This window comes from Bos grunniens, chromosome 19, assembly GCF_055505025.1.
Source record: "Bos grunniens cultivar Pamir isolate PY7600 chromosome 19, Bosgru_T2T1.0, whole genome shotgun sequence".
Taxonomy (NCBI): domain Eukaryota; kingdom Metazoa; phylum Chordata; class Mammalia; order Artiodactyla; family Bovidae; genus Bos; species Bos grunniens.
The window spans coordinates 29056458-29084243 of NC_141183.1; the positions used below are offsets into that span (position 1 = coordinate 29056458).

General features: G+C 56.2%; 2 protein-coding genes across 4 annotated transcripts; one reads left to right on the top strand and one right to left on the bottom strand.

Moving 5' to 3' along the window:
- The first annotated feature begins 37 nt into the window (after positions 1–37).
- MIEF2 (mitochondrial elongation factor 2) lies at positions 38–4870 on the top strand. Of its 2 annotated transcripts, none has more exons than XM_086358485.1 (4): positions 38–774; positions 2296–2453; positions 2608–2788; positions 3176–4870. In XM_086358485.1, exons 1-4 carry the CDS (start codon positions 360–362, stop codon positions 4228–4230), a joined length of 1809 nt encoding a protein of 602 aa, XP_086214611.1. In that variant the 5' UTR covers positions 38–359; the 3' UTR covers positions 4231–4870. The 2 variants fall into 2 exon arrangements, with proteins under 2 accessions (XP_086214611.1, XP_086214612.1); XM_086358486.1 differs by lacking the exon at positions 38–774 and adding an exon at positions 802–958.
- A 1255-nt stretch (positions 4871–6125) lies between these two features.
- TOP3A (DNA topoisomerase III alpha) lies at positions 6126–27775 on the bottom strand. Of its 2 annotated transcripts, none has more exons than XM_086358481.1 (19): positions 27508–27775; positions 20941–21000; positions 19817–19890; positions 18986–19061; positions 18181–18289; positions 17527–17670; positions 17255–17425; positions 16998–17098; positions 16509–16583; positions 15349–15431; positions 14621–14828; positions 13597–13782; positions 13387–13516; positions 12307–12420; positions 12059–12224; positions 11307–11447; positions 10616–10738; positions 9402–10090; positions 6126–8380 (listed from the first exon to the last, which is right to left on the bottom strand). In XM_086358481.1, exons 1-19 carry the CDS (start codon positions 27685–27687, stop codon positions 8202–8204), a joined length of 3009 nt encoding a protein of 1002 aa, XP_086214607.1. In that variant the 5' UTR covers positions 27688–27775; the 3' UTR covers positions 6126–8201. The 2 variants fall into 2 exon arrangements, with proteins under 2 accessions (XP_086214607.1, XP_086214609.1); XM_086358483.1 differs by lacking the exon at positions 27508–27775 and adding an exon at positions 27142–27160.
- Positions 27776–27786: the final 11 nt, after the last annotated feature.

Sequence of the window (27786 nt, forward strand, 5' to 3'; positions counted from 1 at the left end):
CTGGCGCTCGGGGCGGGGACCGCGGAGCCGGCGGGGCGGGGAGCGCGCCGGCCCCGCCCCTCAGCCCGGGGCCGCTCGGGGCCAGCTCTGGGGCGTGGGGCCTCGAGGAGCGCGGTGTTCCGATACCCCGAAGGGCCTTCTCGGCCCGCGGCTGTCCCTGCGTTGGTCAAAGCCGGGGACCCGGGTGGTTCTGGCGGCAGTGGCAGTAGGACGCCCGGATCGTCGTCCGGAGCCACGAGCCTCAGGGAGACGCTCCGGGGCCAGTGCCCACACTCCTAGGCGTCCCGGGTCGTAGGCCAGCCCGGGTGCGCGGTTACGTGCCCGCTTGCCCCTCGAGGGAGGCCTCCCTGGGCCGGCACATGGCGGTCCCAGTAAGTGACAGGACCAGTATACCCTTCACTGGAGAGGCGGCCGCAGACTACAGTGACCAGGAGCTCCACCGGATGCTTCCTTTGCCGGGAAGGAGCTCACGTTCCCACCGACTAGTCCTGGAGCACGGCCCTGCGCCTTTAAGGAGGTGCTCGCCGAGGAGCCCCGCCCCGAGGAGCGCTCGGCCGCCATTGGCCGAGGCCGCCTCAGGGCGGCACGTGGGCACGGCCTTGAGCGCTCTGATTGGAGTCAGGGCCCATCCGTCTGCGAGCCGGGGGCCCGCGCCCGCCCCAGGCTTCGGCGTTCCACTCCCGGGTCCTGCACGTTCCATTCCCAGGCGGCCCCGGGGCGCGGCCCGAGAGGCCCCCTGCGTCCCCGGGTCGGGGCGCCGAAGCCGCGACGCAGGTACGGCCGGGGCACGGGGCGTGGCCTCCACCGGCCGCGCGGTTCCGGCCGGGAGAGAGCCGGATCGGGCCGAGCTCTGGTCGCTTCTTGGGCCCATCCTGGCGTTCCCCGGGCTTCGGTGTCCTCGCGTCCGGGGCTTGGTGGAGGCTAGGGGAGGCCTGGCCTTTCCCTCTCCCCTTCCCTGGTTAGGGTCTGCGCGCCCCGGGTCAGACAGGCGGGGGCTTTGTGCGCTTTACAGTTTGGAGGCGGTTGGCAGTCCTGATGAAGGAAGCCGCCGCGGGGCCACGCTGGGTCAACCCCCTCCGCCGTCTTTCCTATTTTTAGCTTGGGAAAGGGGGGCGGGTGCGGGGCTGTAGGCCCCACCTGGCAACCGGGCTCCGGCACCCGCTGGGAGCAGGGCAGCCAAAAGTCCTTGGGGCTGAGTTGGCTCTGAGCTCAGCGTCATCTGTTCAGGCATCCTCAGGGTGACAGTTCTGCCTGGCCATCTGACTGGTCCCCTGGGCTTGTCCCTTGGTCACACACACTCTCAGTGCTCAGGACCTGAGGTCTGGGGCTCAGCTTGCTGGGCCTGGCAAAGATGCCTGAGGTCCCAGCCATCTGTACTTCTGGGTTCCGCATGTCTAACGGTTTGTCGTGGCACCTGCTCCATCTTACAGACAAGCTAAGAGTATCTGGCACACTCAGGCCCTCAGCTCACCTGCCGTGGCCTGGGCTCTCAGCAGCTGAGACCCCTCTCCACCCACTATTGTCCCGAGCCTTAGAGGCCCTTGTCCAGGGCACTGGACCGACCCTGCTGTGGTCTTTAGAGCCCCCTTACACCCTGTCCCCACAGCAGGGCCTTCAGCCTTGTCTGACACATACCTGTTGACAGCCAGCCCTTGCCCCCCAGGGTATCGTGGGCCATCTCACTTGTCCTGTTCTTTGACTTGGTAGCCCTGCCTCTGGGGCTGCCCTGCTGAGATTTGGGGGTAACTGTGGGCCCCTGAATTTCACTGAGGTTCCCTCAAAGGCCTGAGGCTGTCCAGTGCAGGCTGCCTGGGTCCCCAAGCCGTGGTCTTCTCTGGGCCTTGGTTTTCTCCTGCAGGGCCTGGTTAGGAACCAAGATAGACCTGCTCCTGGGATCATAGGTTGGGTCTGAGTCCCCACCACTCACTGTGTGATCCACAACCTATTTCTTTGTAAATGGGGATGGTGCTGATAAGACCCACCTCATGGTCTTTGGTGACATCAGGGGGCCTGGAAGGTGGGATCGGGGAGATCGTCTCCCTTCTCTGACCTGCCATGGGCCTTAGGGTCTTTCTCTGTGAGAAAGTCATACAGGTGGGTTGTTTGAGGGTTTTGGTGGGGGCAGGTCTCTGGGCCAGCTCTCAGTCTCCTCCCAAGAAAACCTGGAGGTGTCCCCTTTCTCATCGGAAATTCTCTGGAAGCCCCCTTGTGACCCCAACTCTGACTGTAGAGCACCTGCCTGGATGCCAGGCCGGCCCCTCACTGAGTGGCCCCTGCACCCTGACTCCCTTACAGGCAGACTGACCATGGCGGAGTTCTCCCAGAATCGGAGCAAGCGGCGTGACGGCGAGGTGCTGGGAGGCGCTGTAGACTTCCTCCTGGCCAATGCCCGCCTGGTGCTGGGAGTGGGCGGAGCTGCAGTGCTGGGCATTGCTACCCTGGCCGTGAAGCGGGTAAGGCTGGGCTGGCCTGCTGACACGGACTCCACAGCAGGGCTGGGGAGGTGGGACTGCCTGAGATTGCACCTGCCTCCGCCTCTCCGCCTGGTTGGCTCTGCCGTGGCCACCCAGGCCTCAGATGCCCTCACCTGTGTCCCTCTGCCTGCAGCTCATTGACAGGGCCACCAGCCCCCGGGACGAGGACGACACCAAGGGGGACGCCCCATGCCTGGAGGACAGCTGGCAGGACCTGAGCCTGCTCAAGGCCACGCCACGCCTCCAGTCCCGGCCCCCGCCCGCCGCCCTCAGCCAGCCGGTGCCGCCTCCAGCCCCCTCACTCTCTGCTCCAGGTGAGCGGCACCCCTTCCCCTCTGACCTGGGTGGGTCCCATTTCGGTGGTCACATTCGGGAGATGTAGCCCAGGCCCTGCCCTGGTGACCGTGTGACCTGCTCGGGTCCCTGCTCCCTGTGGGCTCCCTTGTGTGTTGGATGCCTTCTCCCTCCTGCGTGGTGCTGAGGCTCCAGCCACCAGGACATGAGACCATGGGGGCTGGCACCAGAGCGAGGTGGCAGCATTGTGATGGCGGGGGCCCTCACCTGGGGAACTGAGACCTTGGGTTTCAGCCTCAGGGTGTTGGGAGGGGTCTCAGATGGTGAGAATGCGTCACTGAGCTCAGTGCCATCTCAGGTGGTCCCATCCCAGGCGGGTCTCTGACCCGTCCCCCTTCCCTCTTCAGAAGGGCCTGCTGACACAGGGCCCCAGACATCGCCTCTGCTTAGCTCGCCGGCACCGCCGCTGTGTCTGACGTTCCAGGAGAAACTGCTGGCTTTTGAGCAGGATCATGTGACCGTGCCAGGGGCTCACGTGTCTCTGGCCAAGCAGCTGGCGGGCGACATTGCCCTGGAACTACAGGCCTATCTGCGGAACAAGTTCCCAGACCTGCCCTTCGGGGCGCTTGTGCCCGGCGGGCCACTCTACGAGGGGCTGCAGGTGGGAGCTGCCGACCCTGTGCGGCTCTTGGTGCCCCTGGCACTGGAGCCAGGCCTGTGGAGCCTGGTGGCCGGCTCAGACACTGTAGCCCAAGACCCTCGCTGCTGGGCTGTGCGTAGGACTCAGCTGGAGTTCCGCCCCCGTGGGAGCAGCCCCTGGGACCGCTTCCTGGTGGGCGGCTACCTCTCCTCCCGGGTCCTGCTGGAGCTGCTCCGCAAGGCCCTGACTGCCTCCGTCAACTGGCCAGCCATCGGCAGCCTCCTCGGGTGTTTGATCCGGCCATGCGTGGCCTCAGATGAGCTGCTGCTGGAGGTGCAGCACGAGTGCCTGGAGCTCACCGTGGCCGTGCTGCTGGCCGTGGCCGGAGCCCAGGACGGAGACCTCTTGCTGGCCTGGCCCTTGGAGGGGCTGGCTGGGAACCTCTGGCTGCAGGACTGGTACCCGGCTGAGGCTGCCCGGCTGCGGGCCCTGGATGAGCAGGACGCTGGGACTCGGCGGCGGCTGCTGCTGCTGCTCTGCGCTGTCTGCCGCAGTCACCCAGCTCTATGGCGGCTGGGCCGGGACCGCCTGGCTCAGGTGGTTCTGCGCCTGGGCGAGCAGGAGGCTGACTGGGCCGAGGAGGCCCTGGGGGAGCACTTCCTGCAGGCTCTGGAGCTGCTGCTCAGCAGCCTGGAGCGGGCCAGCCTGCCCAGCCACTTCAACCGCAGTGTGAACCTCCTGGATGGCCTGCGGGAGGAAGAGATCGACGACTTGGGCTTTGCGCTGTACCATGGCCTACAGGCCCCCGAGGGGCTGCTCTAGAGGGTGGACGCAGCTGGGCAACAGACACCACTGCTTTTAGCTGGAATGAGGGGGTGTGGGCTGCCCTCTTGGCTTGCAGGAGCTGCCATGAGTCCCAGGCAGGGATGAGGCCACTGTCATTTTCTGTCTCGAGGGTATCATGCTTCCCTTGGGTGCGGGCATCTCCAGGTTGCTGGTGCTTGGGTGGACATTGTTTGGTCCCCCCCACCCCCGGGGCTGGAGTCACCTGGGATCCTCAGAACGTAGCTTTTGGCTGACCCTCAGGCCTGTTTTCCGTGCTGTATGCCTGGTTTGCTCTCTAGCCTTGACTAGCGGGGGCTAACCTGGGGGAAGGCCCTTCCCCTCTAGCCTCGGAGGCCCTGGGAGGGCTCTGTCGTCATTGGGGGAGCCAAGGCTCTCTCTGCTGCTCACCTGGCCCAGAGCCTAGGGTGCCCCTGGCTGCTGCCAGCCCAGCCCCCACTGTGCCAACACCAGCTGTCCTCGCTGACCCTGTGTTCTCCCTGGAGCTGGCGGGGGCTTGGGCGGGGGTGGGTGTTGTCTGCCTTCCCTCCCAGGCATCTCTCCTCTCTGGTATCCTTCCTGCCGAAGTAAAGCTATGCCGCAAGGACTGTGAATGAGAATAAAAAAAAACTCAAATGTCCGTGAGACGCATATTGGGCTCTTACATGCAGCCATTTGAGGCTTTGTGAGCTTGGCCAGAGGGGCTTGGGCTCAACCTGGAAGCAGGAGACTGACCTGGAGTGGCATCTAGCTTTAGTAATAGGCACCAGCTGGTCAGGGTTTTCTTTCTTCCAAAAAGCCTGACCCCTGGAGCCCTGTAATCTGGATGGGCGGGGCTGCCAGGGGGCCCTTTGGCCAGCAGTGGTCCACATGCAGAGAGACATGGACCCTCAAGTGGAGGGCAGGCTCCCTGCTTTGTATAGACGGGGACGCAGGCGTGTCTAGGTGTCCCTGTGGGAGCTGTGGCTCCCATGTAACCCCGTGTGGCAGACGAGCCAGGGAGGAGGGCTTGGGGCCACATGGGCTTGGGGTGAGGCCGCCACAGCTGTGCCAGGCCCCTCCTTCTTGTCCCATGTCCTGAGGCGACCCCCTCCCACCTGGGACATGGGGACAAGGCTGGAGGAGGTGCTCTTGGGCACTCTGGTTGCAGGGCCAGTGGCCTCTGTGGATAAGGAGGGACCTGCCTCCCGGGTATTCCCATGGGCTCAGTGGCTCTGCAGAGGGGCAGAGGGCAGGAGACTGGTTTCCCCAAGGACTGTTAGGTCACATGGTCTCAGGAGCTGCTTGGCCTGAGTGCCTTCAGTGGTGAGCAGCTGTGATGGTTGCAAGGGGACAGGCTGGAGGTGGGGCAGCCTTGGCCTCCTCCCTGTAAGATGAGGGGTCCAGAATACCTACTTCACAGGTGGGGGTGGGGTGTTAACCCAGTGCTGGCACAGAGCAAGGCACTCCCGAACCAGTGACCGAGACAGATGGTCCAGTGTCCGTCAAAGTTGGGGGCCTCTGGAAAGTGTCCAGACTAGACAAGTCCTTTCATGGATTAACTCGCGAGCAGGACCCCTTAGGACAGTGCATCACATCCAGAGCCGACGCAGCCAGTGCTTTCAGGCTGTGCAATTACTAAACAGAAAAAGCCCTGATCAAAGTCTGCACAGGCACTCTCTCGCTGAGGCTGCAGACTGGGGCCTGCTGGGCACAGCCACACTCAGGTCCCTGGGGATCTCACCAAGCCTCCTGACCGGGTTGTAGTCAAGGTCCAAGGGCCCTGACGGGCCAGGCTGGAGCTGGATGGGAGAGGGAAGCCCTTGCCTCTAATCCAGGACCACTGCTGTCCCCAGCCTGGTCCCCTCCAGGATGAGCAGCCTTCAGCCTGGTTTAAGTCACATACATCTGACGCATTTGCATTTTTAAGCATATTCTTTTATAATCAGGATAGTCTTTTAAATACTGTCCAAATAAAAAAAATTAAAAAGTTAAAAACCCCAGTAACGTAACTGTTTGGTGGCACTCAGTTCACTAAGGACAGACACCAAAGCTGGTGTCACCAGCCCAGTGCTCCCAGGGCCACCACGGGGCCTGGACGGTGCTCTGGGTGTTCTCAGCAAAGCCACCCACTTCCTGAGCCAGCAGTTCAGCTCGTGGGCCTCAGGTTCGCCCGCCTGTATGACCTCAGGGAACTTTCCAGGCTGACCCTGCACCCCTGCCCAGCATGAATACTGGTGAAGACAGGATGGTGCACCCCTGCCCTGCGGAGCAGGCCCCTCCCACCTTTGAGCTGAACACGGAGGCAGCTCAGGAACCTGAGACAGAGGTCTGGGGGGAAAGGTGGCCGATGCGCCCCGAGGGCAGCGGGGCCTCTGCCCAGCATCCTGGGAGGCCTGTGTGGAAATCTCCCTCACAGTGTCCACCCATCTGTGTGATGGTCTCACCACCTGTGCTGACAGCAACCCTGCCCCCAGAACCTGACCACCCTGTGAAGGCCCAGCCCAGGACCCCCAGTCCCACTCGGCATTTCTGGTCCTGGTGGGCACGGGAGATCCCCGTGGAGAGAATGCAACCTACAGATGAGTTGAAGGTCGTATCCTTCAACTCAACAGCAAAAGCACAAACCACCCCACTGAAAAACGGACAAAGGTCTTGAAAAGACCTTTCATTTCTCCAAAGAAACATGAAAGGCCACGTGAGTAGTGAAAAGCATGCCCAACTGCAGTGGTCACTGGGGATATGCAAGTCAAAGCCACGAGATGCCACCTCAGGCCCATGAGGATGGCAATATGGGCAAGGGCACGTCGGCAAGGATGTGGAGAAAGGGGAACTCTGGTGAGAAGGTAAAATGGCGCAGCTGCTGTGGAGAGCTTAGTGCATAGAATTAACTGACCCAGCAACCCCACTCTTAAGTGTGGATCCCCAAAAATACAGGTGTTCAAATAACTTGCACACAGAAGTTTACAGCTATACTGCTCCCAACAGCCAGGCGGTGGAAACACCCCCGTGTCCATCAACTGATGACGAGTGAACACAGCGGACTAGCTCAGTCAGAAAATCACAGAAGGCACCGCTGCATGACCGTGAGGGCCACCCCAGGAGACGGGCGCCAAGAGGGAAGCAGAGAGGGGCCACGACTATGCGGCTGTTTATGTGAGATGGTCAGCACAGGTGAAAACCAAAGGGACAAAGTGGACTGGGCCACTGGGCTAAGACCAACACCCAGTGACCAGAGGCTCCAGGAGCAGTTCTGGGCAGCCCACTGTCCAGTCCAGGTGTGAGGGCTGGTCTGAGGGAAGGGTTTGGGGCCAGGAGTCCCAGAACAGGTTGCTGCTTCAGCAGCCATACAACTCAGTCATGCTCAGCTTACTCCTACTTATCATCTGAGCTGCAGAGCAAAGTCCACCGACTCCCACTCAGCTCCATGGTTCTTGGGAGGCCGAAACGGCAGCATCTGCACCAGTTCTTCTTTGCCCCAAAGGACAGTGGTGGAGCTGGGGGAGGCAAGGCAGGTCAGCACTGCCCAGTGTCCTGCCAAACTTCCCCAGATGCTACACTGCCAGGGTCAAGGGGCTGGATTCTTTACTGAGGCACCTGAGCTGTGGGGCATCCTGGCTGCAGCTTCTTAATAAAGAGGCAAAAACCTTCCGCAGACACAACCTCCAAACAGGAGCCTCTCCCTGGCATCCCACCCTTTCTCAGGCCATCTGTGGGTGGAAGCCCCTTGCAGACAGGGCCAATCTCCACTAAGGCGCTGACAGCACAGCCCCTGTGAGTCACAGAAGGCAGCCTCTGTGGCTGCTCAGCCGTAGACACAGCTGTTCCTGGGTCCTGCACACAGGGCCACTGTCCAGCAGAGAGGGATCTGGACCCGGACTCAACAAACAGGCCAAACCCCGAGAGCTGCTGGTGGACCCTGAGAAACAACGTGCTTCCTAAGACATAAGGATGGGAAGAAGGGCAGGGGGCCCCCTCAGCCCGACGCTGCCTCATCTGTTCTGAGGACAGAAGGGACGGGTATGTCCAGGCTGGTGGCAAAGGCTGCACTTCCGGGGTTTCTTGGCTGCAGACCCTGTGTCTGAGGAGCCGGCCCGAGGCCTCTTGCTTCTGGCCTCCAGCCCCTGGGTTCCTCTCCTGCTTCCTGGCCAGATGGGGCCTCCGAAGGTCCCTGTGGGGAGAATGGAAGGTTGCTGAGTGCAGACGGGAATGCCCTCCGAGAGCCTTGCCACCATGGCCTTGGTTAGGGGCCCATGTCACCTCACATGCAGAGACGAGGACCTATTAGCCCAGCCACCCGATCGCGTGCGCGTGCGACAAAGACACGCTGGCTGTAACCAACACTCGCTCCCACACGCCGTGCGAGGAGCCTGAGCTCTGGACCCTCCCTGTCCCTCAGGAGCCTCACAGCATGGACTGCCCCGTCACCCAGGACCAAAGACACCACCTCCTCCCAACAGGAGACCCCGATGCCCGCCGTGCAGGAGGTGGTCCAGCCCTGATGCCTCCTAGACAGACTGCCTCCTACAAGGCAGACGTGGGTCCCTTGGAGCAGTGGTGTCTCCAACCCCTGGCCTGCACCCAGGCTCTGGGCTCTTCCTGTGTGTGCAGACCTGCCACGTATGTGTCAGGATCACAGCTGTAGGTTAATAGGAATGAGAGAAAGGGAGAAGGCGCCCATCTTACTGAGTAAACAGGCTGAGAAACCACACCAAACGGCTCAAGGACATACAGACATACAAGGCCATTTGGTCTCTCTCAGACACATGACCAGGTACCTGCTGTGTCCCAAGATGGCCAGGTACCTTCAGGTACCTCATCTACCTTGACCCTCTGTCTGGGCAGTGGTTCTCCCCACACCCATCTGCGGGGGGCCGACTCAAACCGTGTAACGTGGGGCAGGTTCCAAATGTCAGGGACAGGGCTTCCGTCTTACTACACCAGGCCCCGACACAGACCCTGCCAGCTTCACAACGGTAGGAGGGGCTCCCAGGTCAAGCCCCACCGTGGGGATCCCAACAGGCCACGTGGCCAGTGTGGGCCTCATGGTCCCTGTCTGGGAGGCACGACGGAGACAAGAGCAGCTGTACATGGAGTATTGTGCAGTGCCGGGCATTTGCCCGGGGCAGAGCAGGCTGCCCGTGACCCCGCGGGTGTGAAGTCCTGGTAGGGAGGGCAGCCCCACCCCTCACCTGGGGCCACGTTCTCGTCCACCCACTGGAAGAAGCCGCACTGGTGCTCACGGGGCTGGGCACACGTGTGGAACTGGCGGCCCTGGTTGGGCCCCTCCTTCTGCACGGTGCGTGTGACAGCCGGCTGGCCACACAGGCAGGATGCGCCACCGCTGCCACCACTGCCAGGCCTGCTGGACCCGCCCAAGAGAGTCCCTGAGCCTGGGGGGTGTTCCAGGGGGCCGCCTGGGGGTCTGGACGCTGAGGAGGGAGGCCCGGCTCCTGGGTGGCCGCTGTCAGCCCATAGAAAGAAGCTGCAGCCACCACTGCCACACTTGTAGAACTGGCGGCCCTGGTTGGGGCCCTCCTTCCGGACGGTGAGCAGCAGGGCCTCCTGGCCACAGTTGCAGGTCACCGAGTTGCTCTCACTCTCAACGGCGGGTGGAGGCAGAGTCCTGGTCAAAGCCTTCGAGGGCCTGGTGACGGGCGGCCGGGGCTGGCCCTGCTGGCCACTGTCCATTCTGTTCAGGGACTGACTAGCCTGCAGGTAGCCGGAGGTCTGGCTGGCAGGCTGGCTGACTCGGGCGGCGCCCTGGGAGAACCTGAGGGCCAGGATCTCCCTCAGGGTCTCATCACACCCGCCGATGCAGCCGACAAATTCTAGGGGCATGGTTGGGGGCAGGCTGCCTCGTTTAAACTTGAACTTCAACCTGTGAGAACAGAAGATGACAAAGCACTCAATCCTTGGGTTAAGAGTCTTCTCCTGGGTCCACAGGGGGCTGTCCCCGACCCCCACCCCAGGGAAGCCACACAAGGCACAGCCACCTCACAAGAGGGAGGAGGGGGCTGGGGGGGTGGGCTCTGGGACCCAGTCAACCGCCCACACCAAGGTGCCTCTGAAAAGTGCCTGTCCTCGGGCCCCACTGCAGCAAGGTCCAGGGCCTCTTGGCTTATGGCTTGGTAATGGCGCCCAGCAGCAAGCGGCTCTGCCCTACTGTTAACCCAGATGTTATTCTGGCAAGGTTGGAACACAAGCTGTTCTCATTTTTTTGCTTTGAAAATAAATTGTATCCTAAAGACCTGTTAGTATGCAATTGTTACAAATTAACAAATATTTAAAAACCTGCTTTCACTTTGAGAATGTGGTAAATCCTCATAAGCATAAGTTCTCTGAGATCCTTGTGATTTCTGACACATGACCAAAGGTCCAAGGGCCAGTCGAGCGTCCATCTCACCTGTAAACTGGGTGCGGCTGGCACACTGGGCACACGCTCACATCCCTGCTGGCCTCCAGCACGCTGTCCGGGAACCAGACGGCCGACCGACACTCAGGGAAGCCCGTGCAACCGAGGTAAAACCTGGGGAGCAAGGCCGGGTCAGATGGGCGGCCCCGACGCTGGGACGGTGCCATTGGTGGGGACACTTATGTCTGATCACAGGTGATACTCAAGCTTCTGGAGACATGGTCCGTGACACCAAGTGACGGGAGGCCCAGCCTGCACTTGTGTCCTTGAAACCCCCTCAATCACTGCTGATGCTGTCTCCTGATGAGAAACCACCAAGCCGCCACCAGCGCCCAGACTGAAGTGGGGCCTGGCTGCCCAGGGTGCCCTCCGAGCCCCCAGCTGGACGCGCCTCAAAGAACACAGGCCTCACCCTCCTGCAGCTCTGTGAGGAGCAGATGGGCTCAGTGGGTCACTGATCAGGAGGCCTGCGCCACCGTCCATGGAGCATCGTCCATCCCCAGGGGACAAGCCCTGCCTCCACCAGCCCTCAATTCCCACGAGGCCTCACACCCAAGGCCACCATTTCAGCACCAGCACCCAGTCTGGGCTTTTAAATAGGACACAGAACCAGAGGATGGGCCTGCATGACAGTACTGGGCCTCAGGGGCGGGGGTAGGGTGAGGCATAGCCAGACACTGACCCGCCACTCTTCCTGGTCTTAAGAACCATGTCCCGGCTGCACTGAGGACACTTCCTGATGGGCTCGGGCACAGCCGGGAGGGCGTCCTGTGGGGCTACCTCTGTAGCCGCCCCGAAGTACTGGGACAAGGCCTCATCCAACCTGAGGAAACGGAGAGCATTTCAAGTCAGGCGCCCATCATGCACGTGTGACTCACACAGCATTCTCCCACAAACGGGGCCATGGGGGCCACGTGGCCTGCTCCCGAGGTGGCCGCTCCCGAGGTGGCCGCTCCTGGGAGTGATCCAGCTGCAGGCAGGTGCCCCTGCCTCACCACCTGCCCCACAGCAAGCAGACCTTAGGCCATGCACACACTCCAGATGGTCTGGAATCAAGTCTAAATGGCTCGTGCATTTCTTTTCAAAATTGGCATGGAGTAAAAAAATGTGTTATTTCCAACAGAATACATAGACACGCTACTGGCCACGGGCACCCCCGAAGGCCCAAGAAAACGGGGCACACGCCCACACTTGGTGCACCCACAGGCAAACCACCACCTGCTAACTCAGGATGGGATGGAGATGGCATATCTAAAGCCCAGAACGACTGGACCAGACCCTCCTGGCTGTGGCTGCCAGGCTGACAAGGCTCTGGTGTGAGGAGCCAAACAAACGGATGGAGAGAAGGGAAACTGCAGGTGGGGTGAGTGCCTGGCAAGGCCACAGTGCACGGAGCGGCCATCCCCAGGGCCCAGCGGGCCGCCCAGCACTCACTTCCTGGCTTTGGCCACGGCTTCGATGAACACCTGCTTGTACTTCTGCACCTGCTGATGCAGGACCACCAGCTTGTCCTTCTTTCCCTCGCAGATGAGCTTCAGGTCAGCCTCCAGCTCGGCCCGCAGATCAGGCTTGGACATCTCGTAGCCCATGGAGTCATAGCCTGTGGACAAGAGTAGCGTCGTGTGGCCTGGATACACTGTGGGGCTTCGTGACCATCACCCCCAAAGCCCCCAGCTCCTCACCTTCCACGAGCCCCATGCCCAGGTGCCCAGGGAGAAAGCGCTTATCTGGCGTGAGCCCGACGTACATCCGGGCCTTGATGGTCTCGATGTGCTCAGCGTGCGTGGCGTCCGTACCTGCAGGCCATTCCTGTCACTCAGGCTCATCCTTAGCCCCCAGCCCCACAGGCCCCTTCCTCTGCCTGGACTTCCTACTCCAGGGGACACAACTCCACTCAGAGCCAGCCGTGCAGAAGCCTCGGCAGCAACCTCACCTCTCCTTCACACCCACTCACTCCAGCAGTCACATCCCGCTGTAAATCCCCTGTAAGCTCCTCCCCCCACCTCCCTCTGCAGTGAGGGCTGGGGCTCTGCCCTGCTCCACCCTCTCCCTATACTCCCACCCTTGTGGCGCTGGTCGCCCTGGACTCAGCTGCCCTTAGAGCTGTGGTGAAAACTGAGGGGCAGCAGGTCAGTCACAAGGAACCCACCTGTAAAGCCTGGGCCACAGGACTAATGGGAAAAAGTATTCTGGCCCAGTTTCTTTAAGAAAAAAAAAAAATCTGATTTTTAAACAACTATGGGAAATACTTTATCAGAAGCTAAGCACATGGTCATCCATGAAGAACCCGAGAGGCAGACTCAGATCGCATGGGGGCCCTGCACGTGCTGAGCAGGTGAACAAAGCCAAGCGTGACTGCCAGAAAACAACCGCCACTCTCGGCTGCCAAGCCGCCAAACCCTGATGCTCCTGAAGAGGAAGGTACCTATTTTTACGTGGGTCTTCACAGTTTTAAATGTTGGTACCTTGCTAAATATACAACAAAAACCAACAAATCCCTGTGAGGGCCAAGAACGCTGGTCAGCGTGGCCCAGGTGAGCCTGAGTGATGGGGAGCGCCTGTGTCCACCTGCGGACGCACAGGGCCGCGGCCAAGGGCGCCGACTGTGGCGTCACCTGGACCCAGGGGCTCACGGCTCACACACTCTGTGCCCTGAGGCAAGCTCTTCACTGCTCCTGAGCCGCCCTTCAGCTATGAAGTACGGAGAAGACAGCCTCACTTCAGCTAAGGAGTACCAGTTACTATGACAACCAGCTACTGACCAATGCCGTGCTTCTCCATGAGGGCAATGAGGTCAGCCTCGGTGAGCAGCTGGGGGGGACTGGTCTCCCCGTCCACCATCTCCACAGTGCTGGGCTGAAAGCAGGTGCCTTGCTCGTAGACAGGGAGGGTCTACAGAGGCAGAGACGCAATGGTCAGCCCACCTGGTCCCTGAGCCAGGAAAAGGACGGTCCCCCGCCCAGACGCGTCACCTTGTCACTCCAGCGATCATACGGGTACACGTCCAGATAGTTCCGGGCCAGGATCATGAGGCCGTGGGCCACGAAGCGCTCCTGCGCGATGTCGATCTCCACAGTGGTCTCCTGGCCCTGGGCATCCTGCGAGCAGCAGGCCAGGAAGTGGCGGACGATGAGCTCGTACAGTCGCTGCTCATCCCCCTGAGGGCAGAAGAGGAACCCAAGCGCCTCCAGACACTGTCTGGCCAGTGCTGCCTCCCAGCCCAGAGCTCCACACCCGTGTGCAGGGCAGGCAAATCCATGCTGCTTGTGGGTTCAGGCCCATAAACTTCACAAGTGGAGTCCCCTTCCCTCAAGACTGGAAAGCAACTCCTCTGACGTAAAGCCTGTCTGAGCAGGAAAAAGGTGAAAGCAAGTTTCCAAGAGGGCCCGTGTATGCAGGACATGCGGCGTGAAGACACTCAGGCAACCCCAGACCTACCACAAACACAGGGTAACGGTAACCTCTGCCCTTTCAGTTACTAGAGACACAGTGAGGCCCCCTGGCAGGAGCCTGTAAGACGTTCACACTCAGATCCCAAATCCTCCTCTAAGAACATGTGCAAGGGAGATGTGACATCCACACACACAGCCACGGTGCAAACGCCTGTCGAATACAATCCTTCAAAGCCAAGCCCAGCAAATCTAGCACATGCACACAACCATCAGATGTCATGCTGCACGACCAGCCCAGTCTCAGGGGGAGAAGGTGGGGGCTGTGTAAGGGCTCAGCGAAGGGCCGCTTGGTCTGCGGGAGGGTCAGGGAAGCAGTGGAGGGAGGGGACAGCATGGTGCGGGGCCTGGATGGCCTGTGGGACCCCTCAGTGAAGCCAGGCACAGACTGTGGGAGGAGAGTGTTGATATGACATCTCTTCCCCGCAATGGAAGAGAAATTTTCAGTCACGCTGTTCCTGAAGTCAGATCCCACAGAGCAGATTCAACCTAGGCCTGAGCCCTGACCTCCTCGTGGTCCCGAGGCAGCATGGCCAGGAATACCCACCTGCAGGCTGTCAGTGTATTTGGTGGGGTGGATGGGAGGGTGCGCTTGGTCAGACTTATTCCCATTGCGTGGGGTGGGGCCACCGCGCTCTAGAATGTTTCGAGCAAAGGCCCCCCAGCGTGGATCCGGGGTCTGTTGCTCCACCAGTGCCGCCAGGTCTAGGTCTTTGGGGAAAATGTTCGTTTCAGTTCGAGGATAGCTGATGTACCTAGACAAGGCCAAACACACACAATGAAAAACGGCTGAGGTGGTCGAGAAACGACTGAACTGACCCAAGAACACTGGTGACCCCAGTAGCAGCCCATCTGATCCAAGACGTTGCGGTGCCCAACCGTGGGGAAGTCCCGAGACGAGACCCCAAGGGGAGGAGCAGCAGGCACTCCTGTGGGTCACTCCGAGGGGTCAGAGCCGGTTCCAGGCCGCCCACCCTAGCCCCGCCCTCCCACAGGCACACAAGTGCCACATGTGCTGCCTGCCCTGCAGGGTTCCCGCGCCCCGTCTATGAGAGGTCAACAGTGGGATCTGGACGTACTCTGTGGGATCTTATTTTAGGTTGAAAGTGACTCTGACGTGCCCTTTCCATTCTAAAAGAAGACAAGGCCAAAGTCTCTCCATGGAGAGCTGGTGACATCTAGACAGTCTGGTTTCCCCACGAGCTCAAGTTCTAAGATGCTTCACCCTGACTTAGACGCATCAAACTCTCTTCCCAAATGAGGACTCAGGCTTACCCTTGGGTGTAGAGCTTTTCTGCAATCCTCATGGTTTCTTTAGCATTTATCCTCAACTTCCGAGATGCCAGCTTCTCCAGCTCCTGTCAGATGTGTGACAGAGCACGGGTCAGAGAACACAACATCCACACCCTCTTCTTCAGCACCCCTCGGCCATCACCCTGGCTGTGTCACACACGTGTAAAAGGCTGTGCTGGGGAAGGACTCCAGGCCCGTCAGACAGTCAGGCCACAGCCCAGGGGTTGTCGGACTCTGAGTGCAGAAGCCAGAATGAGTGGGGACAGGAGTGGACACACTCCTGGGCACAGGCACTAAGGGATCTGACGAGGAGGGCTGGACAGGGGCGGGGCCAGGAACTGCGTTTCTAACAACGGGCTAAAGGACTTATTCCACTGCCACAGTCTGAAACCTGCACTCTGGGGACACCATCCAGACCTCGGGGCCTCCGATGGTGACAAACATCCATGCAGGCATTCAGGGGGTCACCAGCTATCCCTTCCTTTGGTGGGGGGGGCCCTCTGAAAATGCTGCTGGCTACATATCTGAGCACGTCAACCAGCAAGGGATGACGCACGTAGGGCCACTGCACACAGCCTGTAACCCGTGCTGCCCCTGCCGTCCCACAGGCTCCACCTTCAGAGTGAACACACCCTGAACTCTCCTGAAGAGTGGGGGCTGGGAAGCGGCACCCTAAGGTGTCCTGCTAGGTGGCTTTTCCTGGGGTCACAAAATTTGAGACGCCCTATTTGGGGGCAGGTTCATAAAGTGGGTATGCAAAATGAGGTTTACACAGATTATGCAGAAACAAAGAAAATGCTTTTCCACTTTGATGGAAAAAACTAGCTATTCCAATAACAATGCTGTTAAAAAAGACAGGGAAAACAGAGGACAACACCAAAACCGCAGCAGCAACCACCCAAGGCTGGGACGCTTCGGTGACTTCTCCCTGCTCGTTCCCCACGCCCCGCACAGAGCAGTTACGACACGTTTATTAGCTGCTCGAGCACGTCCTGCTCTGGGGTCTGTTTTCCTTCCTGCGTGGCACCAGGAAGACAGATGCCCCTGGGCACATTCTGCAGCAGAAGCTGGTGCCCCCCACGGACGCCAGGGCTCCTTGGGGCTGGCACAACGCCCCCCACCAACTTCCATCCAGAACGTACCACAGTGTCCAGAGCTTGAGGCCTCCACTTGCTCTTGGCTTTGGACCTGACCTCTACCACCGTCGCCCTGGGATCCTGGGAAGATAGGGAAAGCTGAGGTCACCGTGGCCGGCCAAGCATCTTCCCCAGTTCTCAGGGCCTGCAGAGCACCTGCTTCTACCCAGTTCCCCAGCTTCCAGCTCCAGGATCTGTGGTTCCTGGCTGGCCTAGCGGGTCCTTATCTGCCTCTGGCGAGAGTGCACTGTTTTGGGACAGATTCCAGCTACACATTTATTAACATTCCTGGTTTCACCTGAAAGTTCTACAAGTCTTTCCTTCCACAGTCAAAACTGTTTTCATGGGGTCTTACTGGTGCCAAAAGCTGATGTCCTGAGATGCATGCTGAAAACTGCAGTCCCGTGGGACACAGGACAGAGAGGAGCAGCTTGGGAAGTCCCAGGACAGTCTTCCCAAATCACCACCTTCCTAGACCTTCTCAGACCTTCTCACCTCCATGCACATCTGGTAGAGGACGAGACATGCCGTGTGATTGAAGAGACGATGCCTTTTCCAGCTGAACTCTACCACGCCGTCCCTGTGGTCATGAGTCACTGTCGGAGACACAGGAAGGCCATGACTCGGAGAGAGAGGCCCATCACAGGGACAGCAAGAGCCACCTCAGACACATGACAAAGGGGCGAAGACGGCGAGGCACAAACCACCCCCTGGACCAGTACCCGGGCTGCCCTACAGGCCCCGGCCCACACCTCGGATCTTGTGGAAGACTTCCGGCACAAATGCCTGAATGGCTTTGAACCTCTCCACCACGAACCCCAGGGTGGGGAACTGGCAGCTGCCGTAGCTGATAAGCTGCTCTGCCAGCACCTCGGGGAAGATCTTCTGCAGCCGCAGCGTCTGGAACCTGGTGAAGGCCGCCCCTGGCAGAGAGGATGGACAGAAGTAGACACCACAGATGGCAAGGTCACGGCTGGATGCGCGCCCAAGCCCCAGTCCCCCACTCCCATAGCCCCCTCCTCACCGATCCGCAGGTCCAACTCCTGCCTCACATCCACGGCGTCGCTCACTCTCTGGTCGGGCTCCGTAAGGTTTTCACATGCCGTCCGGACAGCGCGGGTGGTGATCTCGGAGAAACGGGCTCGCAGCACCTGCAGGCTGGGCTTCACTGCGCAACAGAGGGGGCACGGGGCAGGCTGGTCACACGGGCTCGCTGCTCCCAAACCACCCTGAACCCTGAGGGGGTGAACCAGTCCAAGAGGCTATGGTGTCCAACTTCACTGGTTCAGTTAAATTAGCCATGTGCTGCCTAAGAGGGAAGCCTTGTGGTGGCCAGGCTGAGAGCTGTCAGAAACAGGGGCTGAATGCATCTCAGCAACCAGCTGAAGAAGCCTGGTGAGCCTCGCGAGAATGCCCACGTCCCTTGCTGTCTTGGGCCTTGGGCCTAGGGAAAAGCACCCCCACTCTCTGAAGCCCAACAGTGGCCTTCAAGTCACCCTCTCACTTACCTGAAATCATTCAGCGGATGTCAATGGTTATTTAATGTCCAGGTATCGTACAGCCTGGGCCAAACAGGCAACAAGCCCTGGGCTATGGGGGCCAAGCCCTGACACACGCCTGGTGAGTCTGGCAGGGGGACCTGGGCTGAGCACCACCCACTGTGGCCTCAGATACTCACCGGCCTTGCACACGTGGATGACCTCAAACCCAATGTTTTCACCCTCTCTGTCGCAGTCGGTCCAAATCACCAGGGCCTGGCATTGCTGGGCCTCTCGCTCCAGAGTTTTCTGAAACGCCCAGTTGGGATAAGAGGGTAAGAGCAGGCCCTGCGGAGCGATCGCCCGACAGCTCTGCACTGGACCTGCCCACTGCTGGCGAGGCTCCTTGAGATGCCAGCTCGGTGAGGCCTGTCCCCACCGGGGGCACTGAGGAGGCTAGGTCACCAGAGCAGCCAGCCTGCCTGGGAGCTCCTAGAAGACAGGGTTTATACCATGACACCCACGTGAGGAGCCCAGAAACTTGGCTCTAACACACACTTTCAGCTCTAGGAGTTCTGACCATGTCCTGGGTTAAAAAAAAAAAAATCAACCCTGAATTGAGATTCATCCCAAGAAGGGCCCCCAGTCGGGAGTGAACCAAGGACAGGTGCCCCAACAGCCTGAGAAAGCAGAGTTCAGGGCCAGATGGCCACTCAGGGCCTGCATTCTCCCTCCAGTGCGGGGAGCAGGAGCTGCTCTGACAGAAGCACGCTCACCCCCAAGATCTCCTCAGGTGGCCACAGTCCACACAAACGCTCACCCGGGCCCTCAGCCACTTAGCCGAAGTGGCCTCACCTCTACAGAAAGGATGGGAATGTTTTAAACCATGGTGCCTTGTTTAGTGGAAAACCTCAGTTCTAATGCCATCAAAACATATAGAAACCTCTCCATTTAATTACGTGGTGGTTGTTCAACTGCAGGGCCACGCGTCTCCCAAGATCCTACCTTGATGTCTACAAAATTCTCTGGGCAGTACTTTTCAATTTCTGCTTCAAACAGGACAAGAGGATTGCAGCTCTGCCTGGAAAGGAAAACACAAAATCCTAACTCAGCGCAGGAGGGAGAAAGCCATCCCAGCGCCCTGGTGGTGCGTTCCCGCCAGACACAGGCCCCGAGAAAAAGCCAGAGGACATGAGTGAGACTGTGACCTTCGGAGAGGCACTTCCCCTGGGGATTAACAGGAGCTGCTGAGAAGAAATTCTGGAGCCCTTTCCTGTATATCTGCAACAGGGTAAACGCAACCCAAGGTCTGGGTGGGGAGTTCCCTAGTTGTCCAGTGGCTAGGACTTGGCATTTTCACTGTACAGCCCTGGTTCAATCCCTGCTTGGTCAGGGGTCTGGGTATTTTGGGGAACACACCTGAAAGCGTGTATTTATTCTAAGCATGTGGTGAAAATTCACAGCAAACAAGTTAATCCTAGGTCACTGCCATGGTATCTGCGGTTTGTGTCTTCCTAGATTCACAGGCTGGAATCCCAACAACTGTGGGATGGTGCCCGAAGGTAGGGCCTCCTGGAGGCCATTTGAGCTCTTATAAGGGGCCCTGGCCGGCTCTCAAGACCATCTAGCGCTCCGACCTCTGGCCTCTGTAAGTGGGAGAAATGTGTTTCTGTCCTGCACAAGACACCCACTGACTGTGTTTTGCTACAGGAGCCGAATGGACTCAGTTATCTTACTGCTGTAAGTTACCTAACACTGACATGCCTCAGACTTCCCGTGATACTTTACAGGTCACTGTAATAATCAGAATGTTCTGCCCCCAGGGATTGAACTGACCATTTGCGAAACTGCATCCGGAAATCATGGGCCAGCAAGTGTCCTGAGACTGAGGTCATTACCATGGTGACATTCTGAATGAGGACAAAATTCACGTTAGCCTTGTTTTTCTTTAAACGTCAAACTTTTTATTTTGTATTGGGGTACAGCCAATTTAACAATGTTGTGACAGTTCCGGTGAACGGGGAAGGGACTCAGCCACACACAGACGTGTATCCATTTCCCCCCCAAACCCCCATCCCATCCAGGCTGGCACATAACACTGGGTAGAGTGCCACGTGATACACAATAGGTCTTTGTTGGTTATCCACTTTACATCAGCCTTTTAGCAATTAGATTTTGCCAAGTCAAAGTAGGGAACTTTTATAACTTCTATCAAAGAGAAAAAAAGTGGTTCTCAGGGGGCTGGGGGGAAGGGAGGATGAATGGGCAGAGCACAGGGGCTTTGGCGGCAGTGAGAATACTCTGCATGGGGTCCTAATAGTGGGTACAGGTACACATTCACGCAAACCCACAGAATGCACAAGAGTGGGGTGAACCCTAATGTCAACTTGGGACTCCAGGTATAGATGATCTTGTGTATCCCGTCAACTGTAACAAAGGTGCCATCCGAGGGGGTTGCTGGGGGGCTGTGTTGAGGCAGGGTGTGTGTGTGGGAAACCTCTGTACCCTCATCTTAGCTCTGCTGCAAAGCTAAACACACACAACCTCCCCAAACCAGAAGACTGAAAAGAAATAAACAAATACACCTCTTCAAAGCCAAAGCCACAGTAATATTAATACCATTCTAATTCTGGCTCCATGATGCCTTTTATATTTAAACTACAGTATACTAGCTTGTCTCTTGTCATAGACAGCTACATTGGGACCATGTTTTATAAAAAATAGACTTCCTTATGAATTATAAAATGATAACCTGTCACCAGTGATCTTCAGGTCATAGAAACAGTTTTTCTTAAAAGACATTGTATTGTCTACAATGGTCAGGCTAATTCTCCTTGATTAATTCTAAAACACAAGCTCTCTCTTTAGCCATCACTAACACCCCAAGGAATGTACAGCAAGATGGCAGGTGGATCCAAAAGCATCCTTCAGCCACAGGATAGAAGCCCTGCAGCACCTACCTGGCCACACAGATGATAATCAAACTCATAGATCTTGTTGAATCTTGAAAGTCCTTCCCTCTAGAAAGTGAAATAAAAATAGAAAAAAATATATAAAGCACATAAAAGACAAACTGAGTCCTCACATAAGGATCAAGCAAACTCCTGCAGAATATTACAAATGCAACAGAACTTCCTACAGCTAAATACGAGGCGAGATCACTAGGCCCATTTGTGAAGTGGCCCCTCCACACTCAGGGAAAAGCAGGGACCTGGTCATGTCCACTGAGGTCAGCGGACATGTTTCTACAGGTGAGACTGGACTTGTCCAAGATCACGTGACAATTACTTCAGACAGGATTACGACGTGTGTCACCAGTTCTCAGTTCTTCACACATATCTCTACTTCCCAGCCATACAACTGCACCAATAAACAGGACCATGGGCAAGTCATTCACCTTTCTGAACCTCACTTTATTCTGAGTAAAGTCATCTGTAAGGTCCCTCTCTCTGGCTTTGAAATCCAGTGAAGCTGTGAGTCCCAGTCAGGCCTGGGAACCAGCCTACACCTGCCTCCTTAGCTATACTTTTCTGTGAATGAGACCCTCTCAGAGAAGATCCCAGCCTTCAAAAAGGTGTTAAAAGTAACTACATGTGTGAGTTTCACACCAACACAGCACATAAGACAAGACACAAGCAAAGTGGGACTCTGGGAACCTGCAAGCACCAAGGAGGACTGTGTCCAGAACATTCTCCCCCAGCCTCACACAAATTTTCTGTGGGGAACAATGAGTGCAGATCCCTTCAAGCCACAATGGCAAACTTAAAGTGGGAATTTATTTTCATATCTGATACACCAGTTCACTGGGTCTAGTGCCGCTGCTGCTGCTAAGTCGCTTCAGTCATGTCCAACTCTGTGCAACCCCACAGACAGCAGCCCACCAGGCTCCTCTGTCCCTGAGATTCTCCAGTCAAGAATAGTGGAGTGGGTTGCCATTTCCTACAAACTGCAACTGCTGCTTAAGCCCTTTTAGTCCAGAGAAGAGAAACAGTTGAATCAGCAGCATTTCTACCTCTTTCTAAGAACGCATCAAAGCTTCTCAGACAAACTCCTGCTTGGGCTCTGATACGTACCAAGGCCCAGACTCTCTGGCTGCCACAGGCTGAGTCCAGCCAACAGCCTGGCCCCAGCCCAGCCCCCGTGGTGTGTGTCCATGGTCCCCACTTTCCTGGGAACAGTCTTGAAACTGTGTTCTAATCCTCTTCCGGGGGATGACCTGTCTAATAAGATGTGTGCACCCCAGGGCAAAGCTCTCCCAGGCAGTCTCCGCCAGTGGACTGTCCTGAGGAACCAAAACGTTTTCCTGGCATTTCAAACTTGCCCCTGACCGACTCCCCCTAAGTTCCCAGCTGAGGACAGCACTCAATTATGCATGATTCCATTGACTGGGTAAGGTGCTCAGGAGTGGGCTGCTTAAATTCCAGCAGAGTTCTGGAGCCTAGAGAAAGAAGAAAACTGTGTATACAGACCAAGAAGGTGGCTTCAGTGATCTCTCTGCAGAGTCATCCATGCCGTCAAAATTAGAGAAAACAAACAAACTCCCCTCCAGACGCCAGAGCAGTCCCTGTTCTAAGCACTCTACAGGAAGTGATAACGTTGCTGCCACTGAATTTACAAGACTTCTTCTGAATATAAATCCTCAAAGATCTATGAGTTACTATCAGTGGTCACTGTCCAAGTGGGACTGCTCTGCTTATACACATTTATGTTCTCTGAACTATCTTCAGTAGTTACTACCGTTTAAGTACTACTATTCAGGAGAAAAAAGGTTTTATCTTAATAGTGAACTTCTCTCAAACATATATATGTTTCTACATACAAGTCTTTTCCATGATGAGTATCTAATTACCTATCATAAAAAAAAAATAATAATAATTACCTATCATAACTACGACTTGATTTTACCCCCTGGTGCCATTACTTGTTACTTCCATTCTTTTCTACTACTAAGCTGCAAAGGCCATCCCCTGATTCTGAGCTCTGCGTGTGGATGTCTGGGCTCCTCCTTCAGAATTTACGTCCCTGAAAGGCAGGGATTATGTCATGGGAAGCAACCCCTGTGTGAGGGCTAAATAAGTGAACAGACCCATCTCTGTCTTAGAGAGTGACATTCATGGGAGAGAGGGACAAGCAGCTGGAACGTGACCCATGACAGAGATCCCAGCATCAAGAGCTGTGAAAAATGCATCTGGAAACAGAGATGAAAATAGATGGAGAGGAGCCTGAGGAAAGACTTCACAAAACAGGTTACTTAACATCACACAGAAAAATTAACCCAAAATGGATCAATGACCTGAATATAAGAGCTAAAACTCTTTCGGTTTGCCAATGGTTTCTTCAGTTCAGTTCAGTTGCTCAGTCGTGTCTGACTCTTTGCGACCCCATGAATTGCAGCACGCCAGGCCTCCCTGTCCATCACAAACTCCCGGAATTCACCCAGACTCACGTCCATCGAGTCAATGATGCCATCCAGCCTTCTCATCCTCTGTCGTCCCCTTCTCCTCCTGCCCCCAATCCCTCCCAGCATCAGAGTCTTTTCCAGTGAGTCAACTCTTTGTATGAGGTGGCCAAAGTACTGGAGTTTCAGCTTCAGCAACATTCCTTCCAAAGAACACCCAGGGCTGATCTCCTTCAGAATGAACTGGGTGGATCTCCTTGCAGTCCAAGGGACTCTCAAGAGTCTTCTCCAACACCACAGTTCAAAAGCATCAATTCTTCGGCGCTCAGCCTTCTTCACAGTCCAACTCTCACATCCATACATGACCACAGGAACAACCATAGCCTTGACTAGATGGACCTTTGTTGGCAAAGTAATGTCTCTGCTTTTGAATATGCTATCTAGATTGGTCATACTTAGACATGATAGTAAAAGTATAACCAACAAAAGGAAAATTAGATAAACTGGATGTCATCAAAATTAAACTTTTTTGTATCAAAGAACACTATCAAAAGAGAAAACAACCCACAGAATGGATGAGAACATCTGCAAGTCATACATCTAAGGAGGACCTAGTATCCTGAATATAGAAAGAACTCACAGCTCAATAACAAAAAGACAATTCAAAGCTGGACAAAAGACATGGACAGACATTTCTTCAAAGGCAACCCAGCAACTAACAAGCATATGAAAAGATGCTCAGTGTCATCAGTCACTTGGGAAGCACAAACTAAAACCACAAGGTATTTCACACCCACTAGTATGGTGGTGGTTTCGACTGTGCCAAAGCCTTTGACTGTGTGGATCACGACAAACTGTGGAAAATTCAAGAGATGGGAATATCAGACCATCTGACCTGCTTCCTGAGAAATCTGTATGCAGGTCAAGAAGCAACAGTTAGAACTGGACATGGAACAACAGACTGGTTCCAAATCGGGAAAGGAGTACGTCAAGGCTGTATATTCTCACCCTGCTTATTTAACTTATATGCAGAGTACATCATGAGAAATGCTGGACTGGATGAAGCACAAGCTGGAATCAATTGCCAGGAGAAATATCAATAACCTCAGATATGGAGATGACACCACCTTTATGGCAAAAAGCAAAGAAGAACTAAAGAGCCTCTTGATAAATGTGAAATAGGAGAGTGAAAAAGTTGGCTTAAAACTCAACATTCAGAAAACTAAGATCATGGCATCTGGTCCCATCACTTCCTGGCAAATAGATGGGGAAACAGTGACAAACTTTATTTTTTGGGGGGGCTCCAAAATCACACTGAAGATGACTACAGCCATGAAATTAAAAGATGCTTGCTCCTTGGAAGAAAAGTTATGGCCAACCTAGACAGCATATTAAAAAGTAGAGACATTACTTTGCCAACAAAGGTCCGTCTAGTCAAAACTATTGTTTTTCCAGCAGTCATGTACAGACTGAGAGTTTGACTATAAAGAAAGCTGAGTACTGAAGAATTGATGCTTTTGAACTATGGTGTTGGAAAAGACTCTTGTGAGTCCCTTGAACAGCAAGGAGATCCAACCAGTCCATCCTAAAGAAAATCAGTCCTGAATATTCATTGGAAGGACTGATGCTGAAGCTGAAACTCCAATCCTTTGGCCATCTGATTCAAAGAACTGACTCACTTAAAAAGACCGTGATGCTGGGAAAGATTGAAGGTGGGAGGAGAAGGGGATGACAGAGGATGAGATGGTTGGATGGCATCACCGACTCAACGGACATGAGTTTGAGTAAACTCTGGGAGTTGGTGATGGACAGGGAGGCCTGGCGCGCTGCAGTCCATGGGGTCGCAAAGAGTCGGACTGAGCGACTGGACTGACTGAGGATGGCGATAACTGGGCTTCCCAGGTCGTGCTAGTGGTAAAGGACCCGCCTACCCATGCAAGAAACTTAAGGAGTTCAATGCCTGGGTTGGGAAGAACCTCTGGAGGAGGGCCTGGCAACCCACCCCAGTATTCTTGCCAGGAGAATCCCATGGACAGAGGAGCCTGGAGGGCTCTGGTCCAAGGTCTTGCAAAGACTCAGACACAACACAACTGAAGCAACTTAGAATGCATCCAGAACAGTGATAATTAAAAAAGGAAAAAGTGTTGACATAATATGAAAAAACTAGACCATCAATGGAGAGAATATATTATGTTCCAGGCAGTGTGGAAAATAGTTTGGCAGTTCCTCAAACAGTTAAAGATAGAATTAATTTATGACCCAGCAATACCACTCCTAGGAATTTACCTCAAAGAACTGAAAATGGGTATTCAAATGAAAACTTGCGTGTAAGCGAACGTTTACAGCAGCTCTATTCCCAACAGCCAAAAGGTGGAACCAACCCAAATGCCCACCAACTGATGAAAGGATAAACAAAATACGATCTGTCTATACAACGGGATATTATTCAGCTGCGGTGCTAACACACGCTATAACGTGAAGCTTCCAAAAATGCTAAGTAAAAGAAGACTGACACAAAAGGCCACATATCACATGAATCTCTTCGTATGACATATCCAGGACACATCTTTGGGGACACAAGGCAAATTAGTGGCTCCCAGCGGCTGGGAAGAGTGGGGAAAGGAGGGTGACTGCTTAATGGCTACGGCATTTCCTCTTGGTGTGATAAAACCTGGAACTAAATAGAGGACAAAACTGGGGGTGTAGTGAACACTGATGAATGGTACCTTCAAGACAGTTGATACTCATCCATGAAACACGTGGCTCTCTCATCCTCTCTTGCTATGCCCACTTGTTCCTTCCCCCAGCACCCTACACTCTCAGCTTTCCAGTTTTGAACTTGCCAAGCTGTTTCAAGCCAGTGGGTTGCCTTTTGTACATGTGGTACATGGAGCAAAGTGTAGTTGCTCAGTCGTGTCCGACTCTTTGCGACCCCATAGACTAGCCTAACAGGCTTCTCTGTCCATGGGATTTTCCAGGCAATAGTACTGGAGTGGATTGCCATTTCCTTCTCCAGAGGATCTTCTCAACCCAGGGCTTGAACCCAGGTCTCCCACGTTATAGACAGACGCTTTACAGTCTGAGCCACCAGGGAAGCCTATGTGGTTCTCACTGCCTGGTAAAACTTCAAGACTGAGGTCAAATGTGCACCCAGAAGTGCTGAGTGAGGGCCTGCTGTACTCCACACACATATTGGGTATGAGGGATACAGCAGGGGACCCAACAGCCACAGCTCTTTCCTTCGGAGCTGAGGGTCCATGGAAAGGCGACGGGGACTCGGATGAGATGAGCAACTTGCACAGCACATTATGGAACTGTAACCAGGAGGTGCCTTCCAAGTAGAAAGGGACACAGTGACAGTTTATCACACTGCACCCTGACCCTTCTGGGGGAAAGAAACGTGAAGAAAAGGTTCCCTGAAGAAGAGACACTTAAACGGAGGCCGAAGGATACAGAAAGTTAGCTGTGTAGACAGGCCAATCTCAAGGAGCCTGGAGCCCTAGGAGTTGGCATAGCCTGGGGCTGGTCACCAGGACGCTCAGCTCTGGGAAAAGGTGATGCTGTCAGCCAGCACCCGTACAACCTCTGCTCCAGTTCCCACCACCTATAGGCAAGAAGCAGAGGCCTGAGGACCCTGAGATGTGAAAGAAGGGACTTCCACCCGCGCGCCGAGATATGTCCAGAAAACCATTTCGGGGCCCACTTTTGTAACTGAGAGCTTCCTGAACAGCTTGTAAGGCCTCCGGTCACCCCCTTCCCAAACCTTTTCACCGTCTCTCTCCTCTGCGCCTCCCGTGGTCCAGAACAGACACTATCGCCACCTCGCCCGCCGGAACAGGGGCTCGGGCAGGTCGCCGCGTCGGATGCACCCAGACCGACGACCCCGCAGGCTCCAGAGCAAGCCAGGGGAGTTCGGCCGGCGGTTCCGCGTCTCAGACCAGCTTGGCACCCGCCGCCGCCCAAGGCGGACCTAAGTTCTCCAAACAAACTAGAGACATTAACTCCGTTTCTAAACGGGTTTAGCCCGTCGGTCGTAGCAGGCGCCCGGACGCCCTGCCCCGACGGCGGGGACGCCCGGAGGGAGCAGAGGCCGCTCGTCCCCGTCCCGCCCGCCCGGGGACCTCCTCACCCGCCGCATGCGGCCGCCAGACAGCAAGTCGGCTATGCCCTTGGCCGCGTCGTTCTTCTCGGCCACGCAAAGGATTTTCCGCACGCCTCGCAGGGCCACCTCCATGGCGGCGCGAGTCAGGGCCCGAGTACCGGGCCGCGGCAGCCCCCGGAGAGCGCGGTGGGCGGCCGGAAAGATCATCCCCGGGCCCAGCGCATCTGCAGCGCCCGCCCCGGGAACCGGGAGTCTCCAGCTGGCCCGCTATCCCGCGCACAGCCCGCTTCCGCCCGCCTTTCAGCC

Bases quoted from the DNA above. Each gene is read 5' to 3' on its own strand.
- MIEF2 (XM_086358485.1), top strand. From the start codon at position 360: ATGGCGGTCCCAGTAAGTGACAGGACCAGTATACCCTTCACTGGAGAG. The intron at 775-2,295 runs GTACGGCCGGGG...ACTCCCTTACAG, and splicing joins GCGCCGAAGCCGCGACGCAG to GCAGACTGACCATGGCGGAG. The intron at 2,789-3,175 runs GTGAGCGGCACC...TTCCCTCTTCAG, and splicing joins CCCCTCACTCTCTGCTCCAG to AAGGGCCTGCTGACACAGGG.
- TOP3A (XM_086358481.1), bottom strand. From the start codon at position 27,687: ATGATCTTTCCGGCCGCCCACCGCGCTCTCCGGGGGCTGCCGCGGCCC. The intron at 16,584-16,997 runs GTGAGAAGGTCT...CTATCTTCCCAG, and splicing joins TCTACCAGATGTGCATGGAG to GATCCCAGGGCGACGGTGGT. The intron at 12,225-12,306 runs GTGAGGAGCTGG...TCTTGTCCACAG, and splicing joins GGGCATGGGGCTCGTGGAAG to GCTATGACTCCATGGGCTAC.